Below are 23415 nucleotides of genomic sequence, written 5' to 3'. Positions count from 1 at the left end.
GGGAGATGAGATCGCGCTACCGCAGTCCAGCCTGGTGCCTGATAACAGAGCAAGAGTCTATAAATAAATAAATAAATAAATAAAAATAAATAAAAATTCTTATAATCACAGGCCAGCTCACATAATAAATACGTCATAAACTATAAAACAGGCCGGGCGCGGTGGCTCAAGCCTGTAATCTCAGCAGTTTGGGAGGCCGAGGCGGGTGGATCACAAGGTCAAGAGATCGAGACCATCCTGGTCAACACGGTGAAACCCCATCTCTAGTAATAATACAAAAATTAGCTGGGCATGGTGGCGCACGCCTGTAGTCCCAGCTACTAGGGAGGCTGAGGCAGGAGAATTGCTTGAACCCAGGAGGCGGAGGTTGCGGTGAGCCAAGATCGCGCCATTGCACTCCAGCCTGGGTAACAAGAGCAAAACTCCGTCTCAAAAAAAAAAAAAAAAAAAAAAACTATAAAACAAACAAAAAGATATGTAAGAAACAAAAAAAGTAGGAGTCTGGCATCAATACTAGGCAAGTAAATACAGAGAATTTGCATGGGAAGATTCAGAACTGTAAATCATGGATTTTGCAGTAATAAATTCAGTAAAAAGCAGAAAGTATATATTTGCTTTCAGCATTTTTAAAGATTTTTTAGTGTTTTTTTGGTTTTTTTTTTTGAGACGGAGTTTCGCTTTTGTTACCCAGGCTGGAGTGCAATGGCGCGATCTCGGCTCACCGCAACCTCTACCTCCTGGGTTCAAGCAATTCTCCTGCCTCAGCCTCCTGTGTAGCTGGGACTACAGGCACGCGCCACCATGCCCAGCTAATTTTTTGTATTTTTATTAGAGACGAGGTTTCCCCATGTTGACCAGGATGGTCTCGATCTCTTGACCTTGTGATCCACCCGCCTCGGCCTCCCAAAGTGCTGGGATTACAGGCTTGAGCCACCGCGCCCGGCGATTTTTTAGTTTTATAGTAGTCACCTTAAAATAATTTTTGTTCCCATATTGCTCTTTTCAAACTCAAAGTCACATAAACACACTCCATAATTTTCTTACACCGAAGGTTTGTCTTTAGACTAATACATATTTAACTTTATGTAAGTGAAAACTAAAAGTCTGTATGTTTTTGCAGGCAGACAGGCCACGTGTTCAAAGAAAAATATATAAGAAATATGGAAAAAATTAAGAATTTAAAAATCAATTATACTTGTCTAATTTTTATTATGACCATAAAAATAACCTTGTAGTAAATAAATAAAAATTGTACATGTAAAAATTGTTTTTAAGTGTAGAACTGGATTGTTTGTAAAACAAAGAATAAATGCTAGCGCTGAAGGATGCCTCACTTAATGCTGATATTATTATTACATATTCTATTCCTGTATTAAAATAAGCCATATATTGCATAAATATATACTCACATTATGTACTCACCAGAATTAAAATGTTTAAATGATTAAAAATAGAAAAAAAATTGGCCGGGCACGGTGGCTCAAGCCTGTAATCCCAGCACTTTGGGAGGCTGAGGCGGGTGGATCACGAGGTCGAGAGATCGAGACCATCCTGGTCAACATGGTGAAACCCCGTCTCTACTAAAAATACAAAACATTAGCTGGGCATGGTGGCGCGTGCCTGTAATCCCAGCTACTCAGGAGGCTGAGGCAGGAGAATTGCCTGAACCCAGGAGGCGGAGGTTGCGGTGAGCCGAGATCGTGCCATTGCACTCCAGCCTGGGTAACAAGAGTGAAACTCCGTCTCAAAAAAAAAAAAAAAAAAAAAAATTAGAAAAAAAATTTAACCTGGCCGGGCGTGGTAGCTCAACTTATAATCCAAGCACTTTGGAGGCCAAGGCGGGCGGATCACATGAGGTTGGGAGTTCAAGACCAGCCTAGCCTGACCAACATGGTGAAATGCCATCCTTTTTTTTTTTTTTTTTTTTTTGAGACGGAGTGTCGCTCTTGTTATCCAGGCTGGAGTGCAATGGCATGATCTCGGCTCACCGCAACCTCCGCCTCCTGGATTCAGGCAATTCTCCTGCCTCAGCTTCCTGAGTAGCTGGGATTACAGGCACGCGCCACCATGCCCAGCTAATTTTTTGTATTTTTAGTAAAGACATGGTTTCACCATGTTGACCAGGATGGTCTCGATCTCTTGACCTTGTTATCCACCCACCTTGGCCTCCCAAAGTGCTGGGATTACAGGCGTGAGCCACCACGCCCGGCCTGAAATCCCATCTTAAAAAAAAATAAAAAAGAAAAAAATTTAACGTACAGAAATAATATTCTTTATCTTATTTGCAGTTGAAAGCCACTGGCAAAAAAAAAATTACCAGAGATGTTAATCCATTATGTATATTGTTACAATCTTTTACCTATGCCCTTGGATAAGGTGGAAGAGGTTAAAGTTTGTGGCATAATAACGCTTCACTGAATGCACAATAGTATTTAACATGTAAAAATGTTGAATTAATCCAGAATTTTTAATGTACCGCATTTCATTATATAAAAGTACAGTTAATATACTTATTTAATTTTAAATTAAACATGTTGTCTTCATATGACAATGCATAATATTACTCTGAAAATCTACATCATGCATCACTCAATATTATGTTAACCTTTAAGACCCTCTCCACTCAGATTTTCAATGTGCATTTTACATTTTTTTTTTTTTTTGAGACGGAGTTTCGCTCTTGTTACCCAGGCTGGAGTGCAATGGCGCGATCTCGGCTCACCGCAACCTCCGCCTCCTGGGTTCAGGCAATTCTCCTGCCTCAGCCTCCTGAGTAGCTGGGATTACAGGCACGCGCCACCATGCCCAGCTAATTTTTGTATTTTTAGTAGAGACAGGGTTTCACCATGTTGACCAGGATGGTCTCGATCTCTTGACCTCGTGATCCACCCGCCTCGGCCTCCCAAAGTGCTGGGATTACAGGCTTGAGCCACCGCGCCCGGCCCATTTTACATTTTAATGTCTTTAATTTTCTATAAAAAGATCATAAATAATGCCCACCTAATAAAAATGAATTTCTTGTCTAGAGGCCCAGGTGGGTGAACTACAAGGTCAGGAGTTTGAGACCAGCTTGACCAATATGGTAAAACCACATCTCTATTAAAAATACAAAAATTAGCTAGGTGTGGTGGCAGGTGCCTGTAATCCCACCTACTTGGGAGGCTCAGACAGCAAAATTGCCTGAATCCAGGGGGTGGAGGTTGCAGTGAGCTGAGTCGTGCCACTGCACTCCAGCAAGACTCTGTCTTAAAAAAAAAATAGCCAGATGCAGTGGCTCACACCTGTAATTCCAGCACTTTGGGAGGCTGAGGTGGGTGGATCACGAGGTCAGGAGTTCAAGACCAGTCTGGCCAACATAGTAAAACTCCATCTCTACTAAAAATACAAAAATTAGCTGAGTGTCACAGTGTGCATCTGTAATCCCAGTGACTGAGAGGCTGATGCAAGAGAATCGCTTGAACTCAGAGGCAGAGGATGCAGTGAACCAAGATTGCACCACTGCACTCCAGCTTGGACGAAAGAGTAAAACTCCCTCTCAAAAGAAAAAAACAAAACAAACCGAATCTCTCCTATCTTTGATGCAGCAACAATTGATCCCATGCTTTTTCACGTGTGAATCCAATAGAAATGAAGAAAGAGGAAACAATTTCAGGATTGAATGACATTATTCACTTCTCAAAAAATCTGTAATATTTTTTAAGAAATATACTTCGAATGTAATAGTAACTGCAAAAAAACCTTCTGATTCTCTTAAAGTTATATACAAATAATTTTTCTACCAACTTTAGTTTTAGATTTTCTGTACTCAGCACTCTGATTTAGGATATCTGATGTGTCAGTGCCTTATAAATTTCTACCATAAATACTCTGACATTTGCATAGACTTAATTATATATAATTTTTTTTAACTTTTATTGCATCTGCAGAAATATCTTCTAGTATAAACTGTTTAAGAGGTAAGTTTTGCCGGGCGCGGTGGCTCAAGCCTGTAATCCCAGCACTTTGGGAGGCCGAGGCGGGTGGATCACGAGGTCGATAGATCGAGACCATCCTGGTCAACATGGTGAAACCCCGTCTCTACTAAAGATACAAAAAATTAGCTGGGCATGGTGGCGCGTGCCTGTAATCCCAGCTACTCAGGAGGCTGAGACAGGAGAATTGCCTGAACCCAGGAGGCGGAGGTTGCGGTGAGCCGAGATCGCGCCATTGCACTCCAGCCTGGGTAACAAGAGCGAAACTCCATCTCAAAAAAAAAAAAAAAAAAGAGGTAAGTTTTGAAAAAGTGTTTTTTCAAATTTATTACATCTGCACAACTTTTCTTCAATATAAATCCCCTGATGCAGAACAAAGTTTGAGCAGCTACTTCAGTTTGCCTCTAGAAAAAAATGCCTATAAGATCTGCGATACAAGTAAAGCAGTAAAACCTCTCTTTATATTTGTAATGTTCATCTTCAAAATAAACACTTTGCACTATCGAAGCTTGTATTTTCTGAAAAATCTTGATAGAAATTGCACTTATAATGCTTTTATTAAGTAGGAATTCTCTGGTGTTAAGATATGAGCATGTGGTGTGAGATGTGAGCAAGTAAGACATGAGTAAGATATAAAAATGGATTTTTCAGTCTTTCTATAATTTATCTCAAGTATAAATGCTTTCCTGTACAATAAGGTGTGAACATTGGTTACAAGTTTTACCACACTGTTCACACATGTAGGCCTTTTTTCTAGTATAAATTATCTTACCCAAATCAAGTATGACAACTATTTAAAGGCCTTGTCTCATTCTTCAGATTTCTAGGATTTCTCACCACGATAATTTCTTTTATGATTAGAAAAGTTTGAGGTGTCGTCAAAAGCACCGTCAAGTATTTCTGCTTTGTAGAGTTTCTTTCTAGTATAAATTATGTTATGTCTGTTAATAATTGAGGGCTCATTAAAGGCTTTGCCATGTTTTTCACACTTGTAGGATTTCTGTACAGTATGAATTTAATACTTAGTAAGACTTGAGAACTGGTTAAAAGCTTTGCCACATTCTTCACATTTGTAGAGTTTCTCTCCAGTATGAATTATTTGTTTAATAAGGTTCAAGGACTAAAAGCATTGCCACATTCTTCATAGTTGTAAGGTTTCTTTCTAGTATGAATTTTCCTATGTTTAGTAAGCGTTGATGATTGGTTAAAGGCTTTACCACAGTCTTCACATTTGTAAGGTTTCTCTCCAGTATGAATTATCTTATGTTTAATAAGGTTTGAGGACCGGTTAAAAGCTTTGCCACAGTCTTCACATTTGTAGGGTTTCCCTTGAGTGTGAATTTTCTTATGTGTAGTAAGGATTGAGGACCGATTAAAAGCTTTGCCACATTCTTCACATTTGTAAGGTTTCTCTCCAGTATGAATTATCTTATGTTTAGTGAGAGTTGAGGACCGTTTAAAAGCTTTGCCACAGTCTTCACATTTGTAGGGTTTCCCTCGAGTGTGAATTTTCTTATGTGCAGTAAGGATTGAAGACCGATTAAAAGCTTTGCCACATTCTTCACATTTGTAAGGTTTCTCTCCAGTATGAATTATCTTATGTTTAGTAAGGTTTGAGGACCGATTAAAAGCTTTGCCACAGTCTTCACATTTATAGGGTTTCTCTCCAGTGTGAATTCTCTTATGTGTAGTAAGGATTGAAGACCGATTAAAAGCTTTGCCACACTCTTCACATTTGTAGGGTTTCTCTCCGGTATGAATCATCTTATGTGTACTAAGGTTTGAAGACTCATTGAAGGCTTTGCCACATTCTTCACATTTGTAGGGTTTCTCTCCAGTATGAATTCTTTTATGTTTAGTAAGGGTTGAGGACCAGTTAAAGCCTTTGCCACATTCTTCACATTTGTAAGGTTTCTCTCCGGTATGAATTATCCTATGTGCAGTAAGTAGTGGGGACTGGTTAAAGGCTTTGCCACATTCTTCACATTTGTAGGGTTTCTCTCCAGTATGAATCAACTTATGTGTAGTAAGGTTTGAAGGCTCATTAAAGGCTTTGCCACATTCTTTACACTTGTAGGGTTTCTCTCCAGTATGAATTCTTTTATGTGTAATAAGGGTTGAGGAATGCTTAAAAGCTTTGCCACATTCTTTGCATTTGAAGGGTTTCTCTCCAATATGAATTCTCTTGTGACCAGTAATGGCTGAGAACCACTTGGAGGCTTTGCCATGTTCTTCACATTGGTAAAAATTCTCCCCCGTATGAACTCTTTGATGTTGACTTAGGTGTAAAAGCATGCAAAATGATTTGTCACATTTTTCACATTTGAAAGGTTTCTTTCTAGTCTGTATTATATTATGTCTATTTGAATTTAAAAATTTATGAAAGACTTTCACATATTGATCACATTGAAATATTTTGCTCTGGGTAGTTGTCAAACACTGGTTGAGTTCATTATAACCTTCTTTGTGCACCTTACATTCATCCACCACACTTTCACAGCCTTTTCTTAACTGTAAATTCTCATGTCCACATTTTCCATATCTTCTCAGTATCACTTGTTGAAAAGAATCTTTTATGTCTTGCTCTGGCCAAAGGTATTTGGGAAAATAAGAACACATAGCTGAAAGAAATAAAAAGAATAAATTGTTAAACTAACTACACTTAGATAAACATACTTTACAAATCTAACCTATGTTATAAAGGTAGCTGATGCCTGTAATCCCAGCACTTTGGGAGACCAAGGCAGGCAAATCACCTGAGGTCAGGAATTTGAGACCAGCCTGACCAACATGGAGAAACCCTGTCTCTACTAAACATACAAAATTAGGTGAGCGTAGTGGCCCATGCCTGTAGTCCCAGCTACTAGGGAGGCTGAGGCAGGAAAATCACTTCAACCTGAGAAGCGGAGGTTGTGGTGAACCGAGATCACGCCATTGCACTCCAGCCTGCGCAACAAGAGCGAAACTCCGTCTCAAAAAAAAAAAAAAATTCAGAAAGAAAAAAATGTCAAAATAAAGAGGCTCAACAAACCAACTAGGATACACACAAAGATATTTATAACAAACATATATATAAGAACAATTTCAAAAGTCACAGAAAAGAGAATGGAGCTGCAAGATAAAAATGATGTGTCACTTACAAGCATAGTCTTATGAGATAGGTGGTGAACTGTCAACAAAACTGTGAAGGCCACAAAGAAACTGTGTAATACAGTCAACATCCTGAAGAAAATAGCTATCAAGTGAGAATAATACTGTGCAGGCCACAAAGAAACTGTGTGACATAGTCAACATCTTGATAAAAATAGCTATTGAGTGAGAATAATACCATCAGCATATCTATCCTGCCAAATAATTTTTTTTAAAAAGACCTTAAAACACAACCAAATTCTGAAAAATTATATTGCAATTCATATGCCCTAAATATAAAAGGAGCTGAAAGCAGTTGCTTTTTTTTTTTTTTTTTTTTTTGAGACGGAGTTTTGCTCTTGTTACCCAGGCTGGAGTGCAATGGGGCGATCTCGGCTCACCGAAACCTCCGCCTCCTGGGTTCCGGAAATTCTCCTGCCTCAGCCTCCTGAGTAGCTGGGATTACAGGCACGCGCCACCATGCCCAGCTAATTTTTTGTATTTTTAGTAGAGACGGGGTTTCACCATGTTGACCAGGATGGTCTCAATCTCTCGACCTCGTGATCCACCCGCCTCGGCCACCCAAAGTGCTGGGATTACAGGCTTGAGCCACCACGCCCGGCAGCAGTTGCTTTTACTGAAAATAACATGATTCAACAAAATAACACATAATTGTATAAAATACCTTATTTTCTGGGAAAAAAATGTACATACACAAAAATGGAATTTCTTAGCATTATAATAATGGTGCAAAAACATTTTTAGTTATTCTCTAAAATTTGAAAGGTAAAAGGATATAAATCAGTATAAACATTTATTAATGAATATACAACATGATATATATATAATTAGCAATATCAATGACAAATTTGAGGGCAGATATAATAAGTAAAAAATTTTGAATGCAACTGAAGTTCATTTTCACCAGATTAACATAGATTTTTGTATCTTTTAGAGGCTTTATGTAATCCCCAAGGTACCACCAAGAATATATCTGCATAGATACACAACACGAAATAAAAAAGAAGTAAAAGCATATCAAGTATAAAAAAATACAAAGACAAAAAAAAAAAGAATGAAGAACAAAGACACAAGAAGCAAATAAAACAAAGTAACAATACTAAGTCTTCATAAGTGAAGAAAAATAAAACTATTTTCAGATAAGCAAATGCTGAAGGAATACATCACCACCAGGCCTGCCTTGCTAGAGCTCTAGAAAGAAGCACTAAATATGGGAAGAAAAAAAAACATTACCAGCCATTGCAAAAACACTCTTAAGTACAAAATCGATGACAGTATAAAACAACTACATCAACAACTTTTCAAGATAAGCAGCTAGCACCATTTGGACAGAATCAAAACCACATATAACAATATCAGCCTTAAATGGAATAGACTGAATGCCTCAATTGAAACACACAGAAGGGCAAGCTGGATACATTTATGATCCATATGTATGCTGTATTCAAGGGACCCATTTGACATGAAAAGACAAACACAGGCTCAAAGTAAATGAATGAAGGAAAATTTACAAAGTAAATAAAAGCATAAAAAAGCAGGGGTTGCAATCATAATTTCTGACAAGACAAATTTTAAATCAATGAACATCAAAAAAAAAAAAATCCATTACATAATAGTAAAGAGATCAATTCAAGCAGCACCCAGATTCATAAAACACTTGCTTAGAGACCTACAAAGAGACTTAGACTCTCACATAATAATAGTGAGAGACTTTTAAAATCCCACTGTTAATATTAGACAGATCCGTGAGACAGAAAAGTAACAAGAGTATTCAAGACTTGAACTCAGCTGTGAGTCAAATGGATCTGATAGATATCTACAGAACTTTCTAGCCACAAACACCACAATACACATTCTTCTAAGGTGCACATGGCAGTTAAATATACATATTGATCACATACTTGGAAGTAAAACACTTCTCAGTAAATGCAAAAGAACTGAAATCATAACAGTCTCTCAGACTGCAGAGAAATCAAATTAAAACATAAGAGTAGCCGGGCGCGGTGGCTCAAGCCTGTAATCCCAGCATTTTGGGAGGCCGAGGCGAGTGGATCATGAGGTCGAGAGTTCGAGACCATCCTGGTCGACATGGTGAAACCCTGTCTCTACTAAAAATACAAAAAATCAGCTGGGCATGGTGGCGTGTGCCTGTAATCCCAGCTACTCAGGAGGCTGAGGCAGGAGAATTGCCTGAACCCAGGAGGTGGAGGTTGCGGTGAGCCGAGATCGCGCCATTGCACTCCAGCCTGGGTAACAAGAGCAAAACTCTGTCTCAAAACAACAACAACAACAACAAAAAAACCACACAAGAGTAAGAAACTCACCAGGCATGATGGCTCATACCTGTAATCCAAGCACTTTAAGAGGCTGAGGTGGGTGGATCACTCGAGGTCACGAGGTTGGGATCGGCCTGGCCAACATGGTGAAACCCCATCTCTACCAAAAATACAAAAAGTTAGCTGAGAAGGGTGACACATGCCTGTAGTCGCAGCTGCCCAGGAGACTGAGGCACAAGAATCACTTGAAGCCAGGAGGCAGAAGTAGCAGTGGGCCAAGACCATGCCACTGCACTCCAGCCTGGGTGACAGAACAAGACACTGTTCCAAAAAAAGCAAAACAAAAAACACCTCAAAAGTAAGAAACTCACTCAAAACAACACAACTACATAGAAGTTGAGCAACCGGCTCCTGAACGACTTCTGGCTAAATAATAAAATCAGCGGCGGGCATCTATGCCTACACCCTTCTGATCACACCTGATTTCTCTATCTAAGCAGGGTTGGGCCTTGCTGAGATTTAGATGTGAGACCACCTGGGAATACTGGGTGCTTTATGCTTTGGCTGGGCATGGTGGCTCACTCCATCCAACACTTTGGGAGGCTAAGGTGGGCAGATCACCTGAGGTCAGGAGTTTGAGACCAGCCTGGCCAACATGGTGATACACCGTCTCCACTAAAAATACAAAAAACTTAGCTGGATGTGGTTGTGGGCACCTGTAATTCCAGCTACTCAGGAGTTTAAGGCTAGAGAATCACTTGAAACTGGGAGATGCAGGTTACAGTGAGCCGAGATAATGCCACTGCACTCCAGCCTGGGCAACCAGAGCAAAACTCCATTAAAACAAACAAACAAACAAACAAACAAACAAAAAACAAATAGGCCGGGTGCGGTGGTTCAAGCCTGTAATCCGAGCACTTTGGGAGGCCGAGGCGGGTGGATCACAAGGTCAAGAGATCGAGACCATCCTGGTCAACATGGTGAAACCCAGTCTCTACTAGAAATACTAAAAATTAGCTGGGCATGGTGGCGCGTGCCTGTAATCCCAGCTACTCAGGAGGCTGAGGCAGGAGAATTGCCTGAACCCAGGAGGCGGAGGTTGCGGTGAGCTGAGATCGCGCCATTGCACTCCAGCCTGGGTAACAAGAGCGAAACTCCATCTCGAAAAAAAAAAAAAAACAAATAAAGAAATTATTTGAAAACAATGAGAATGAAGAGACATTCATTGTATCATAATCTCTAGAACTCAGCAAAAGTAGTGTTAAGGAGGAAATTTATAGCACTAAATACCAACATCAAAAACCTAGAAAGAGCCGGGCGCGGTGGCTCAAGCCTGTAATCCCAGCACTTTGGGAGGCCGAGGCGGGTGGATCACGAGGTCGAGAGATCGAGACCATCCTGGTCAACGTGGTGAAACCCCGTTTCTACTAAAAATACAAAAAATTAGCTGGGCATGGTGGCGCGTGCCTGTAGTCCCAGCTCCTCAGGAGGCTGAGGCAGGAGAATTGCTTGAACCCAGGAGGCGGAGGTTGCGGTGAGCCGAGATCGTGCCATTGCACTCCAGCCTGGGTAACAAGAGCGACACTCTGTCTCCAAAAAAAAAAAAAAAAAAAAAAACCTAGAAAGATCTCAAATGGACACCCTAACATTCCAACTAAAAGAATGAGAAGACCAAGAGCAAACAAACCTTCTAGCAGAAGACAGGAAGTAACCAGATTCAGAGTGGAAGTGAAGGACACAGAGACGAAAAATCTCTTAAAAAAAAAAAAAAAAAGAAAAATTCAATTAACATGAACTTTTTTTTTTTGAGACGGAGTTTCACTCTTGTTACCCAGGCTAGAGTGCAATGGCACGATCTCGGCTCACCGCAACTTCCGCCTCCTGGGTTCAGGCAATTCTCCTGCCTCAGCCTCCTGAGTATCGGGGATTACAGGCACGCACCACCATGCCCAGCTAATTTTTTTTTGTATTTTTAGTAGAGACGGGGTTTCACCGTGTTGACCAGAATGGTCTCGATCTCCTGACCTCGTGATCCACCCGCCTCAGCCTCCCAAAGTGCTGGGATTACGGGCTTGAGCCACCGCGCCCGGCTTTTCCTTTTTTTTTTTTTTTAGACAGAGTCTCGCTCTGTCGCCAGGTGGAAGTTCAGTGGCACAATCTCGACTCACTTCAATCTCCACCTCCCAGGCTCAAGCAATTTTCCTGCCTCAGCCTCCTGAGCAGCTGGGACTACAGGCACACACTACCATGCCCACCTAATAATTTTTGTATTTTTAGTAGAGACGGGGTTTCATCATGTTGGCCAGGATGGTCTCAATCTCTTGATCTCGTGATCTGCCCGCCTCAGCCTCCCAAAGTACTGGGATTACAGGCGTGAGCCACTGCATCCAGCCGGAACTGGTTTTTGTTTTGTTTTGTTTTGTTTTTTTAATGAAATTAATAGGCTGCTAGCTAGACTAATAAAAAGAGAAGAATGGCCAGGCGTGATGGCTCACGCCTATAATCCCAGCACTTTGGGAGGCCGAGGTGGGTGGATCACGAGGCAGGTGGATCACGAGGTCAAGATATCGAGACCATCCTGGTCAACATGGTCAAACCCCGTCTCTACTAAACATACAAAAAATTGGCTGAGCACAGCGGCGTGCGCCTGTAGTCGCAGCTACTCGGGAGGCTGAGCAGGAGAATTGCTTGAACCCAGCCGGCGGAGGTTGCAGTGAGCCGATATCGTGCCATTGCATTCCAGCCTGGGTAACAAGAGTGGAACTCCGTCTGAAAAAAAAAAAAAAAAGAGAAGAATGAAATAGATAATAAAAAATGATAAAGGGATATCACCACCGACTCCATAAGGTAAAAACAACCTTCAGAAAATGCTGTAAATACCTGTATGCACATAAATTGAAAAATCTAGAAGAAATCACGTAATAAATTCCTGGACCCATCCATCCTTTCAAGACTGAACCAGAAAGAAGTCAAATCCCTGAAAAGACCAATAACAAGTTCTGAAACAGAGGCAGTAAATAGCCTACCAACTAAACAAAGTCCAGGACCAGATGAATTTATAGCTGAATTCTACCAGAGGTACAAAGAGAAACTGGTACCATTTCTTCTGAAACTATTGCAAATGATAGAAAAGGAGGGGACTCTTTTTTTTTTTTTTTAAAAGAAAGGAGTCTCGCTCTGTTGCCCAGACTGGACTGCAGTGGTGTGATTTTGGCTCACTGCAGCCTCTGCCTCCTGGGTTCAAGCAATTCTCCTGCCTCAGCCTCCTGATTACCTGGGACGCTAGGCATGTGCCACCACGCCTGGCTAATTTTTCATATTTTTAGTAGAGACAAGTTTCATATGTTAGCCAAGATGGCTTCAATCTCCTGACCTCGTGATCCATCTGCCTCAGCCTCCAAGGTGCTATGATTACAGGTGTGAGCCACCACGCCTGGCTGCTGCCTCTTCCTAACTCATTCTATAAAACCAGCATCATCCTGATATCAAGACCTGGCAGAAATTTAAAAAAATAAAATAAACTTCAAGCCAATATCCCCAATAAACATCAATGCAAAATTTCTCAATAAAATACTAGCAAACTGAATCCAACAGCACATGAAAAAGACTATCTACCACAATCAAGTTAGCTTTATTCCCAGGATGCAAGGCTGGTTCAACATATAAAAATTAACGAACCTAATTCATCACATAAACAGATCTAAAGACAAAAGCCATACGATTATCTCAATAGATGCAAGGCCTTTGACCAAATTCAACATCCCTTCATGTTAAAAACTCTCAATAAGGCCGGGCGCGGTGGCTCAAGCCTGTAATCCCAGCACTTTGGGAGGCCGAGGCGGGTGGATCACGAGGTCGAGAGATCGAGACCATCCTGGTCAACATGGTGAAACCCCGTCTCTACTAAAAATACAAAAAATTAGCTGGGCATGGTGGCATGTGCCTGTAATCCCAGCTACTCAGGAGGCTGAGTGAGGAGAATTGCTTGAACCCAGGAGGCGGAGGCTGCGGTGAGCCTAGATCGTGCCATTGCACTCCAGCCTGGGTAACACAAGAGCGAAACTCTGTCTCAAAAAAAAAAAAAACAACACTCTCAATAAGCTAGGTATTCATGGAACATACCTCAAAATAGTAAGAACTATCTATGACAAATCCACAGCCAGTATCAAACTAAAAGGGAAAAAGCTGAAAATATTTGCCTTGAAAACTGGCACCAGACAAGGATGCCCTCTCAGCACTCCTATTTAACATAGTATTGGAAGTTCTGACAGGGAAATCAGGCAAGAGAAATAAGTGATATTCAAATAGGAAGTCAAACTGTCTCTGCAGACGACATGATCCTAGATCTAGAAAGCCCCATTGTCTCAGCCCAAAAGCTTCTTCATCTAATAAGCAACTTCAGGAAAGTATTGAGATACAAAATCAATGTGCAAAAAAACACAAGCATTGCAATATGCCAACAATAAACAAGCAGAGAGCCAAACTACGAATAAACTCTCATTCACAATTTCTACAAAGAGGATAAAGTACCACGGAGTACAGCGAACAAGGGGAGCAAAGGACCTCTTCAAGGAGAACTGCAAATCACAGTGCAAGAAAATCAGAGAGGACCCAAATAAAAAAAGACAGAAAGAATCAATATTGTACAGATGGCCATATTGCTCAAAGTGATTTATAGCTTCAATGCTATTCAGACTAAACTACCATTAACATTCTTCGCAGAATTAGAAAAAAAATATTTTAAAATTCATATGAAACCCCAAAAGACCCCATATAGCCAAGAGAATCCTAAGCAAAAGGAACAAAGCTGAAGGCATCATGATATCCAACCTAAAAGTATACTACGAGACTGTAGTAACCAAAGCTGCCTGGAACTGTTGTAAAAACAGATACAGAGACCAATGGAACAGAATAGAGAACTCAGAAATAAGATTCCATAACTACAACCATCTGATCTTTGAAAAACCTGACAAAAACAAGCAATGGGAAAAGGATTCCCTTTTAATAAATGGTACTGGGACAACTGGCTAGCCACATGCGGAAAGCTGAAACTGGACCCCTTTCATCCACCTATACAAAAATTAACTAAAGATGAACTGAAGGCTTAAATCTGAAACTCAAAACTACAAGAACCCTAGAAGAAAATCTAGGCAATACCATTCAGGACATAGGCATAGGCAAAGATTTTATGATGAAAGCAACTGCAACAGAAGCAAACATTGAAAAATGGGATCTAATTAAACTAAAAAGCTCTGCACAGCAAAAGAAATTATCAGAAGAATGAACAGACAATCTACAGAACGAAAGCACATTTTTGCAGTCTATCCATCTGACAAAGGTTAATATCCAGCGTCTACAAAGAACTTAAACAAATCTACAAGAATAAAACAACCCCATTGGAAAGTGAGCAAATAACAAGAATAAACACTTTCGAAAAGAAGACATTTATGTGGCCAATAAACATGAAAAAAACTTTCAACGTTAGTGATTATTAAAGAAATGCAAATCAGAATCACAATGAGATACCATCTCACGCCAGTCTGAATGGTGATTATTAAAAAGTCAAGAAACAACAGTGTTGGTGAGGCTATGGAGAAACAGAAATGCTTTTACACTTTTGGTGGGAATATAAATTAATTCAACCACTGTGAAAGCCAGTATGGCGATTCCTCTAAGACAGGCATCCCCAAACTATGGCCCGCGGGCTGCAAGCAGCCCCCTGAGGCCATTTATCCAGCCCCCGCTGCACTTCAGGAAGGGGCACCTCTTTCATTGGTGGTCAGTGAGAGGAGCACAGTATGTGGCGGCCCTCCAACGGTCTGAGGGACAGTGAACTGGCCCCCTGTGTAAAAAGTTTGGGGACGCCTGCTCTAAGACCTAAAACCAGACATACTATTGAACCCAGCAATCCCATTACTGGGTATATACCAAAGGAATATAAATCATTCTATTATAAAGATACATGGATGTGTATCTTCACTGCAGCACAATTCACAATAGCAAAGATGTGGAATCAACTCAAATGCCCATCTATAATAGACTGGATAAAGAAAATGTGGTGCCGGGCATGGTGGCTCATGCCTGTAATCCCAGCACTTTGGGAGGCTGAGGTAGGTGGATAACGAGGTCAGGAGTTCGAGACCAGCCTTACCAACAAGGTGAAACCCCATCTCTATTAAAAATGCAAAAATTAGGCCGGGCGCGGTGGCTCAATCCTGTACTCCCAGCACTTTGGGAGGCCGAGACGGGTGGATCACGAGGTCAAGAGATCGAGACCGTCCTGGCCAACATGGTGAAACTCCGTCTCTACTAAAAATACAAAAAAATTAGCTGGGCATGGTGGCACGTGCCTGTAATCCCAGCTACTCAGGAGGCTGAGGCAGGAGAATTGCCTGAACCTGGGAGGCGGAGGTTGCGGTGAGCCAAGATCGCGCCTTTGCACTCCAGCCTGGGTAAACAAGAGCGAAACTCTGTCTCAAAAAAAAAAAAAAAAAATGCAAAAATTAGCCAGGCATGGTGGCATGTACCTGTAATCCCAGCTACTCAGGAGGATAAGGCAGGAAACTCACTTGAAGCCAGGAAGCGGAGATTGCAGTGAGCCAAGGTCATACCACTGCACTCCAGCCTGGGTGACAGAATGAGACTCCCATCTCCAAAATAAAAATAAAAATAAAAGGTGCTCTACTTGATTATCCTCTTTACAGCAAAACAATTTTTCAGTAATCCCTGAAAAAAATGCCTTCATGAGAGAGCCAGGCATCATGGCTCACATCTGTAATGACAACTATGTAGCACACTCAGGTTGGAGAATTTCTGCAGGCCAGGATTTCCAGACCAGCCCAGGTACTAAACAAGACTGCACCTCCAAAGTAAGTGCCTTTAAGAGACCTTTGAGATTTAGGGAGGGAACTGTGAAACTCTGCTTAAGCCCAAGATTGAGGAGTGTTCTTTTCAGAGAACAGGGCCTCATTCAGGTGGGAAACTACCTGCTCTTGGCTACAGAACAAGAAGTGGCCCAACCAACTTGATCCCACTGAGAATTCTGAAGTTAACCCTGTAATTATTACAGCCTCCTCTCAGCTATAGTCTGAGAGAGGTTCTGCCCTACCAGAGACGTGGAGGAAGACACCCATTTACAGCCACACAGCTTTTACTGTGGCCCCTCAAGCAGTTCAATAACTCAGTTCCAGATCTCTGAGCCAAACTTCATTACCACTTTTGCCTAAAGAGAAATTCACACAGTGACCTGAGACCACTCTGTGTACTCACTCAGTGAAAGCCATACCCATTCACCTGCTGATATAAGGGCCATTATATATGGACCCAACTGCAGAAACCTGTCCTACAGATCAAGTCCTGAAGGATATTCAAACTGTCCAAAAATAAAATGGAAATTACAATTACCCAAACCCTTTGTAACAAGCCACCTAAAGGTGGACCCTAGTGCAGACGCAGCAGCCTGTGACCAAGCTGCAAACCCTCCACTACAAACCCAGAGGGCATCCCATCACTCTAGGGACACAACAGAAAATGACCTTTGCCTCCTGAAGCCAGTTTATAAAAGCTTAAGGAGTTCTTGCTCCTTCAAATTCACAGACACCAATAAAAAACCATATTGTGCCCACTGTCAATGCTTCTATTTTAATGTGGGACTGAAAGTGTGTGGCACAAAAATTACTCAAAAACATTTTTAAAAAGCCATTGGAATTGAAGAGAAATAAGTAAAAATTGCTGTTTGTGGATCATATGATCTTATATATAAAAAACCATAAACAATACATTAAAATTTGTCTAAACTAATAAATACAGTCAGTAACTTAACAAAATATAAAATTAACATAGAAGTTATGATTCCATACACTTAACACAAAATATCTGATACAATAGAGAAAGAACACAATCTTATTTATAATAGCATTAAAATAATAAATTTCTGAGAACAAATTTAACCAAGAAGATGAACAATCTTTGCAATGAAATATGTAAGATATTAATGATGCCGGGCGCGGTGGCTCAAGCCTGTAATCCCAGCACTTTGGGAGGCTGAGGTGGGTGGATCACGAGGTCGAGAGATTAAGACCATCCTGGTCAACATGGTGAAACCCCGTCTCTACTCAAAATACAAAAAATTAGCTGGGCGTGGTGGCGTGTGCCTGTAATCCCAGCTACTCAGGAGGCTGAGGCAGGAGAACTGCCTGAACCCAGGAGGTGGAGGTTGCGGTGAGCCGAGATCGTGCCATTGCACTCCAGCCTGGGTAACAAGAGCGAAACTCCGTCTCAAAAAAAAAAAAAAAAAAAAAAAGATATTAATGAAAGAAATTAGAGAAGACAAAACTAAATTTAAAAATATTTTATGTCAGCTGAGTGTGATGGCTCACACCTGTAGTCCCAGCACTTTGGGAGGGTGAGGCAGGTGGATCATGAAGTCTGGAGATACAGACCATCCTTGACAACATGGTGAAACCCTGTCTCTACTAAAAATATAAAAATTAGCCAAGCATGGTGACACATGCCTGTAATCCCTGCTACTTGGGAGGCTGAGGTAGGAGAGTCACTTTAACTCGGGAAGCGGAGGTTGCAGTGAGCCAAGATTGCACCATTGCACTGAAGCCTGAGTCACAGAGAGAGAATATGTCTCAAAGAAAAAAAAAAAAATTATGTCTGTGGATTGAAAGAATAAATATTGCTGGGTGTGGTGGCTCACTCTTGTAATCTCGGCCCTTTGGGAGGCTGAGGCTGGCATATCACCTGAGGTCATGAATTCCAGACCAGCATGACCAACAGAAGAAACCCCGTTTCTAGTAAAAATACAAAATTAGCCAGGCGTGGTGGTGCATGCCTGTAATCCCAGCTATTCAGGAGGCTGAGGCAGGAGAATCACTTGAACCCAGGAGATGGAAGTTGTGGTGACCCATACTGCGCCACTGCACTACAGCCTGGGAAATAAGTGAAACTCCATCTCAAACAAAAACAAACAAAAAAAAGAAAGAATAAATATTGTTAAAGTGCCATATTATAAGTATTCCATACATTCAATAAACTTCCTATCAAAATTCCACTGGCACTTTTTTCCATAGTAATAGAAAACACAATTCTAAAATTTCTAAGAAACTACAATAAACTTAAATAGCCAAATCATCCTTGAGAAAAAAGAACAAAGCAGAGGAACATCATAATTTACCGTTTCTTTTTTATTTATTTATTGTTTATTTTATTTTTTTGAGACGATGTTTTGCTCTTTTTGCCCAGGCTAGAGGGCAATGGCACCATCTCGGCTCACTGCAACCTCTGCCCTCCAGGTTCAAGTGATTCGCCTAAGCCTCCCAATTAGCTGGGACTACAGGCATGCCACCACACCTGGATAATTTTTGCATTTTTACCAGAGACGGGGCTTCACCTTGTTAGTCAGAACCACTCTCCTCGGCCTCCCAAACTGCTGGGATCACAAGCATAAGCCACCATGCCCAGCATAATTTTCAATTTCAAACTATATTTTAAGACTACAGTAATACAAACAGAATGGAATATGCAGAAAAATTAACAAAGAAGCCTCTAATGCAACAGAAATCACTATTCTCACACATTTCAGACACGATGCAAAAAGAGAACTAATAGTTTAACATAGAGGTTTTCAAAATTATGCAAATATTTGTGTGTCCCCCAAAAACAATTAAAAAGCAGTCAGATTGTACAGTCTCTAATATGCCGTGAAGAGGACTTTGGCTCTCACTGGAAATGAAGGAAGGTCACCCAAGGAAAAGTAGAATTTTCAGAGAATTTAAAAGCATAAGACAAAAGATGCCCCATGTGAGAAAAAAATTTAACAAAATACTCAGGCTTCCCAAAACTATTTGCTTTTCAACATAGCTTCCCAAATCAAGTTGTAAGAACTGGCTTTTTTTTTTTTTTTTAAACCTTTGTACCTGTCATCTGTGATGTCTGTTGTATTCACTTTCACCTACCGTTGGGTCTGGCCACCATCTCATGTCTCTTCACATTCCAGGGCTCTTTTCCTTGCACCAGACAGGTGATCGTGTTTTGCTTAGAGACAGCAATACCTGCTTTATTAAAAATAAATAACATGCATCATTCTTTTTTTTTTTTTTTTTTGAGACAGAGTTTCGCTCTTGTTACCCAGGCTGGAGTGCAATGGCGCGATCTCGGCTCACCGCAACCTCCGCCTCCTGGGTTCAGGCAATTCTCCTGCCTCAGCCTCCTGAGTAGCTGGGATTACAGGCACGTGCCACCATGCCCAGCTAATTTTTTTTGTATTTTTAGTAGAGACGGGGTTTCACCATGTTGACCAGGATGGTCTCGATCTCTCGACCTCGTGATCCACCCGCCTCGGCCTCCCAAAGTGCTGGGATTACAGGCTTGAGCCACCGCGCCCGGCCTTCATCATTCTTATATTCTCTAATTACTAACCTACTACTGTGCTCAGTAAAAAGTATGTAATAGAATATTCTAGAAAATTAATCCCCAAATACTAATTAATGAGAGACATCTCTGAATATTTAGAAAATATTTTAAATTTGTAAGTCCTTAATTTTACTACCTAGTACTTATGAATCAAAAATTGATGGTGGTAAATAGAGTTTAAAATATGGGCAAAGATATTTTATGCCACTAAATTTCAGGAATTATCATTAATCTAAAGTAAAGGATACAGGTCAGCTAAGGAATGTGGAAAGTTCAGGTCAAGATGAAACATGTTGAATAAATTCTTTTCTACATAAACAAATTCATCAAGATTTTCTTAAAACAGAAATCAGAAAGTCATTTACAGAAAGCATAAATTACCAAAATAAAAAATTCTACAGAAAAAGAGACATAAAACTTTTAGGATATAGTAATAATTGTGTATTAAAGTTAATACTCACCCAAGAAGACCAGGTTTCTGTAGTTCTCTAACATCACATTTCTATATAAATTCTGCTGAGCAGGGTTCAGGCATTGCCACTCCTCCAGAGAGAATTCTATGGCCACATCCCTAAATGTCAGTGTCTCCTGAAAAACACACAGACACACATGTATTTTAACAAGTGGTCATGGGAAGAATTTCTTATTTGAGTTAAGGTGAAATGAGAGAGTAAAGACAATTGGTTTTGACTTACAAAAATAACTGAATTTAGGTTGGGCGCGGTGGCTCAAGCCTGTAATCCCAGCACTTTGGGAGGCCGAGGCGGGTGGATCACGAGGTCAAGAGATCGAGACCATCCTGGTCAACATGGTGAAACCCCGTCTCTACTAAAAATATAAAAAATTAGCTGGGCATGGTGGCATGTGCCTGTAATCCCAACTTCTAAGGAGGCTGGGGCAGGAGAATTGCCTGAACCCAGGAGGCGGAGGTTGCGGTGAGCCGAGATCGCGCCATTGCACTCCAGCCTGGGTAACAAGAGCGAAACTCTGTCTCAAAAAAAAAAAAAAAAAAAAAAAAAAAAAAAACAACTGAAATTATCCAATAATTTTCAACACAAATATTCTCTCATGTATTCTCTTCCTTTGAGGGAAGAGGATGGCATAAGATACACATCACCAGTGCCTATCTGATACTCTTCCGGATGATAAACTGTGGGTGGGAGACCCCATAAGTATGAGGAAGGAGTCAGAAGCCTCAGCCTGTTCCCATATAAATAATGAAGAAGAAAATAACTAGAGATATAACTATAGTAGTTATTCCTAGGTGATCTTAGTTATGTGATCTTAGTTATTCATAGGTAACCATTAAGATATATATACATATATTCAGCATAATCTTTCACTAAAGTCTCTCAGGTGGAAGTATGAACCTAAGGTGACATTGTGAAAGAAGTGACACTAACACAAGACACTCTAAGCCCTCCGTCACGCCCATGTAGGGGCTGTTGGAGGGTGCCTTGGCTGTGCAGCAGCGCCAGCACTGGGAAAGCGCCTGCTGTTTAGCCAGCTGTGGAAGGGGACATTTACAATGTCTCCTTCTCCAGAGGAGCTAGGAGAAAACTCCGCTCCCCCAAGCTCTTGTGGTATGTGACATCTGGGAACTTAATTGTCTCTATGTGATGCTGTGCTTCAGTAGTCACATTCCATGTCTACTTTCACATTCTACTTCTGCACCTGGTTCTTTTTCTTAGAAGATATTAGTAATACTAACATAAATCTTAAGGTCTTTATTCTTTCTTGACAGGTATGGAAAAAGTGTTGGCACATTATGCTTCTTACCTCATCTCGGCTACGTGAAAGTTCTGGGTCACCATTCCTATGGCACATAATGTACTTGACCCTACCACTGACAACCATTACCTCACCCTACCTACCCTGCCCCCTGCTTTGTACTCAATAAAAGTTAGAGTGTCCAGGCACTCGGGGCCACTGCCGGACTCCGTGCTTTGGCTAGCACTGGATCCCTGGGCCCAAACTCTTGTTTTCTCTTTCTCAGTGTCTTGTGTCTTTTATTTCCACAGTTTCTCATCTCCACACCTGTAGAGAGGGGCTTCACAGGACCCTGTAGGGCTGGGCCCTACAATAAAATATATAATTAAGGACATAAACACAAATGTATACATTTTTTAGTACTATATTTACATCATAATGAATTGTGTATATTTTCAGACAAAGAAAACATGATGGCTTATAAGGTAACTCTCAAATTTAAATGTATACAATAAACTGGAGATCCTGTCATGACAGCTTTTTTTTTCCTTCCCCAAAAGATCTGGAATAAAGTCTTAGGTTTTTTTGTTTTTTTTTTTTTTCTTTTTTCTTTTTTCCTTATTTATTTATCTTTTTTTTTTTTTTTTTGAGGCAGAGTTTCCATCTTGTTACCCAGGCTGGAGTGCAATGGCGCGATCTCGGCTCACCGCAACCTCCGCCTCCTGGGTTCAGGCAATTCTCCTGCCTCAGCCTCCTGAGTGGCTGGGATTACAGGCACGCGCCACCATGCCCAGCTGATTTTTTTTGTATTTTTAGTAGAGACGGGGTTTCACCATGTTGACCAGGATGGTCTCGATCTCTTGACCCTGTGATCCACACGCCTCGGCCTCCCAAAGTGCTGGAATTACAGGCTTGAGCCACCGCACCCGGCTCTCTCACTCTTAAGATGCTTATTTAAACTTAAAGACTATGTCATCAGACTCTATTTACACCTGGAGTCTTTCACATAACTGTAGCACGTCACTGAACAAGATCTGAAAAGCTCAAAAAGCCACACTCTCAAAGGGGGATTTTAGATGTCTATGTTGATATCTCACGATGCAGAAAATGCCTCCTGTTAAGTTTTCTGTATATTCTCAATCCAAAGTCCAGTCCTGTCTTGTGAACCCCAGGCAGAGGCCAGATCTTATGTGCAGATTCTAGGTGGGATCAACCCGGTTTGCATACTTGGGTGTTACAGCAAACAGAGTACAATCAAAAGAGAAATCTCCTCTTAGAGGCTTCCCTAGCACACTCTAAGTAATATGTCTACCTAAAAGGAAAAAGCTGAGGCAACATGAATATAAGTAGAGAGTTCACTTGGGCCAAACATGAGGATTGTAACCCCGAAGCAAAGATACAGCCTCCAAAGACAACAGCAACAGCAACAAAAGAGAATCCCGGAATAGGCCAATAACAAGCTCCAGAATTCAATTAGTAATAAATAGCCCAGCAACCAAAAACCCACAGGATCAGACAGATTTACAGCTGAATGTTACCTGATGTACAAAGAGCTGGTACCACTTCTACCAAGATTATTTCAAAATACTGAGTAAAAGGGACTCTTTTTCAACTCATTACATAAGAACAGCATCATTCTGATACCAAAACCTGGCAGAGATAAAACACAAACATAAAAAGCTTCAGGCCAGTATCCATGATAAACACTGAAGACAATATTCTCAAAAAAATACTGGCAAATCAGCCGGGCGCGGTGGCTCACGCCTGTAATCCCAGCACTTTGGGAGGCTGAGGCGGGTGGATCACGAGGTCAAGAGATCGAGACCATCCTGGTCAACATGGTGAAACCCCGTCTCTACTAAAAATACAAAAAATTAGCTGGGCATGGT

General features: G+C 41.0%; 1 protein-coding gene across 1 annotated transcript in view; it reads right to left on the bottom strand.

Annotated features, from left to right (window-relative positions):
• Positions 1-4988: 4988 nt before the first annotated feature.
• The window catches only part of LOC101048424 (uncharacterized), a 33934-nt gene continuing 15507 nt past the window's right edge, over positions 4989-23415 (bottom strand). The window contains exons 2-4 of the mRNA XM_039465476.2: positions 20278-20404; positions 19360-19458; positions 4989-6592 (exon numbers count right to left, since the gene is read on the bottom strand). Of these exons, the coding sequence (XP_039321410.1) occupies positions 5085-6592; positions 19360-19458; positions 20278-20404 (1734 nt within the window). The 3' untranslated portion in view covers positions 4989-5084. The remainder of the gene's footprint in view (positions 6593-19359; positions 19459-20277; positions 20405-23415) is intronic.

This window comes from Saimiri boliviensis, chromosome 14 (genome assembly GCF_048565385.1).
Source record: "Saimiri boliviensis isolate mSaiBol1 chromosome 14, mSaiBol1.pri, whole genome shotgun sequence".
Lineage (NCBI taxonomy): Eukaryota > Metazoa > Chordata > Mammalia > Primates > Cebidae > Saimiri > Saimiri boliviensis.
The sequence above is the reverse complement of the archived record's forward strand: the minus strand, read 5'-3'. Positions and strand labels throughout refer to the sequence as shown.